The following is a 2,280-nucleotide window of genomic DNA, read 5'->3' as shown; positions in this document are numbered from 1 at the left end:
AGACTATCAAATCTTCCTTTAGAAATAGAGACTAAGAAAATTACCAGTTTTCTTAAGAAAATGATACTATTTCTAGGTCAATAAATGTTTTATAGTTTTGATGATGCTTCGAGACGTATTGTACACGCACTTAATCAGTCATGTGTTAATTGGATCTTGTCGTATGTGTCCGTGTTGCTGATTTGGCATCCAATGCTGCCCTGGTAGAGGTAGCTAGACCTGATCCCAGTCCTGCAATCACCAATAAAAATTGCCGGCTTTTCTTAATCATAACTCATAAGGTCAACTTGTGTTTGCTAACCACTGGATCGAAGATTATTAGTGGTCGGCCCAGAGATTCTCACATGACACAATGCAAGCTGATCGTCGATCCATAGCTATAGTCGTACCTACATCACACCACTAGCGAACGGAAAATGGCAAAGGATTCGCGTGTCCTAGTATTGAGCCGGAGCACGGTGAAGGCGTCTGTTACCCTTGCGGCGGCACCACGCGTTGTCGCCGTCTTCAACCTCGACCTGCTGCCTCAGAGCATCCCCAACTCGCTCTTCTGCGTCTACCGTAGGCCCAACGCCGGCGGCGGCTTACGAGACGTGGTCGCAGCCTTCGGGGCCAGCCTACCGTCCCTGCTCGACCACCTCCTCCCCCTGACCGGCCGCATCGTCGCCGACCCGCGGTCAGGGCGCCCGGAGCTGCTGCACTGCGACAACCAGGGCGCGGAGCTCGTCGTCGGCGAGGTGGGCGTGGCTCTCGCGAGTCTGAACTATGGCAACCTGGGCGCGTCATTGGCTGGGATCGGCGTCCCTGTTCAGTACGATGCCGCCGTCGCCCTCTCGGTGCAGCTGGTGTCGTTCGCCTGCGGCGGGTTCGCCGTGGCGTGGGCTAGCAACCACATGCTCCTGGACGGGTACTCGCTGTGCATGCTCGCCAACGCGTGGTCCGAGCTTGCGCGCTCCGGGGCCGTGTCGGCCGCGCCGAACCAGGACCGCTCGGTGTTCCGCCCACGCGCCCCGCCGTCGTACAGCCCGTCGCTAGGCGAGGCATTCACGGCGATGAACAAGGAGCATCTCGTCAACGCTCTCACAACTGAAAGCTCCTTCGTCCAGCGCACCTACTACGTGGAGGCGCGTGACCTCGAGAAGCTGCGCGCGCAGGCAAGCCGGAGCCGGGCCACCCGCCTCGAGGCGCTGTCCGCGTACCTGTGGAAGGCCTTGGTCGCCGTCGTGGGCTCGTCCGACAAGAGATGCCGCATGGGCTGGTGGGTGGACGGGCGGCGCCGTCTTACCGCGTTGTGTATCTGGCCCCCGTTGCCGCTGCTGTTGCTGCGGTGGCCACCGCTGCACTTGCACTGGCCGGTCCGATTGAATAAAAAAAATAGTACCACACGGCTGGTTTCTAAATATGTTACGCAGCTTAAACAGGCTGCTGGTGGGCTACGGATCGCCGACGACGTTGTCACGAGCCGGTTAGCGCTGGCCCATCGGGTCTGCTGAGGCAAAAGACCGACGTATAGACGACGACGCGTTCACGCACCAGCCTATGCTGGCACATCGGGTTCACGTTCAGGCGTATACGGGCGGTCTTTTAGACCTTTTTTTTGTTCTTCGTTCATCAATGTGATCTGATTTTTGACAAAAACCTTCATATGATTTGAATTCATTTTTTCTCCATTATTATGATTTGAATTTTGAAAAATAATTCGTATCATTTGAATTCAGGAAAATGAGTCCTCTGTCGCGCCTTTTCTCTCTCGCTTCTCCCCATTGCGATGTTCCGGCAGTGCGACACAACAAGTATTGGACGAGCACCATAAATCTGTTTTCCGCATCTTCTGTTCTCCACCGCGATTTTGCGATGCTGTGGCGATAAAAGTAATGAGCAATGCGTCTTTTTCCCCTTGCTTCCCCGTATGTATGTCGGCTATGTGTTGGAGGCCAAAAGTATGGAGCAACATCAATTTTTCTTTCTCCTTCCCTAAGACAGAGCTTCTTTTCCTTCCTTTGACCCGGACTGCGCCACATTGGTTTTCTCCCAGACGAACGTCAAATCGGGGTTTCCTTTGTTTCACTCTGACTGAAACCAAAATCATTTATCATCTTCCACTCGGGCTGACTCCAGATCGTTTTATCCAGCTCATGTGCGTACGAAACAAAAAAAATTACACTAACAATAAAACTATAGATAAATCACGTTGATTGCATACAAAATTAATAAATTTTTAACAATCCCCGCAAAAAGAATATTTGCACAAATGATGGATGCACGGCCGTAGGCTAAGCC

At 52.9% G+C, this 2,280-nt stretch overlaps 1 protein-coding gene across 1 annotated transcript; it reads left to right on the top strand.

Annotated features, from left to right (window-relative positions):
• The first annotated feature begins 416 nt into the window (after positions 1-416).
• Positions 417-1,493, top strand: LOC119355994 (omega-hydroxypalmitate O-feruloyl transferase-like). Its single transcript, XM_037622890.1, has one exon. It carries the CDS (start codon positions 417-419, stop codon positions 1,491-1,493), a length of 1,077 nt encoding a protein of 358 aa, XP_037478787.1.
• The last annotated feature ends 787 nt before the right edge of the window (positions 1,494-2,280 follow it).

This window comes from Triticum dicoccoides, chromosome 1A (assembly GCF_002162155.2).
Source record: "Triticum dicoccoides isolate Atlit2015 ecotype Zavitan chromosome 1A, WEW_v2.0, whole genome shotgun sequence".
Taxonomy (NCBI): domain Eukaryota; kingdom Viridiplantae; phylum Streptophyta; class Magnoliopsida; order Poales; family Poaceae; genus Triticum; species Triticum dicoccoides.
The sequence above is the reverse complement of the archived record's forward strand: the minus strand, read 5'-3'. Positions and strand labels throughout refer to the sequence as shown.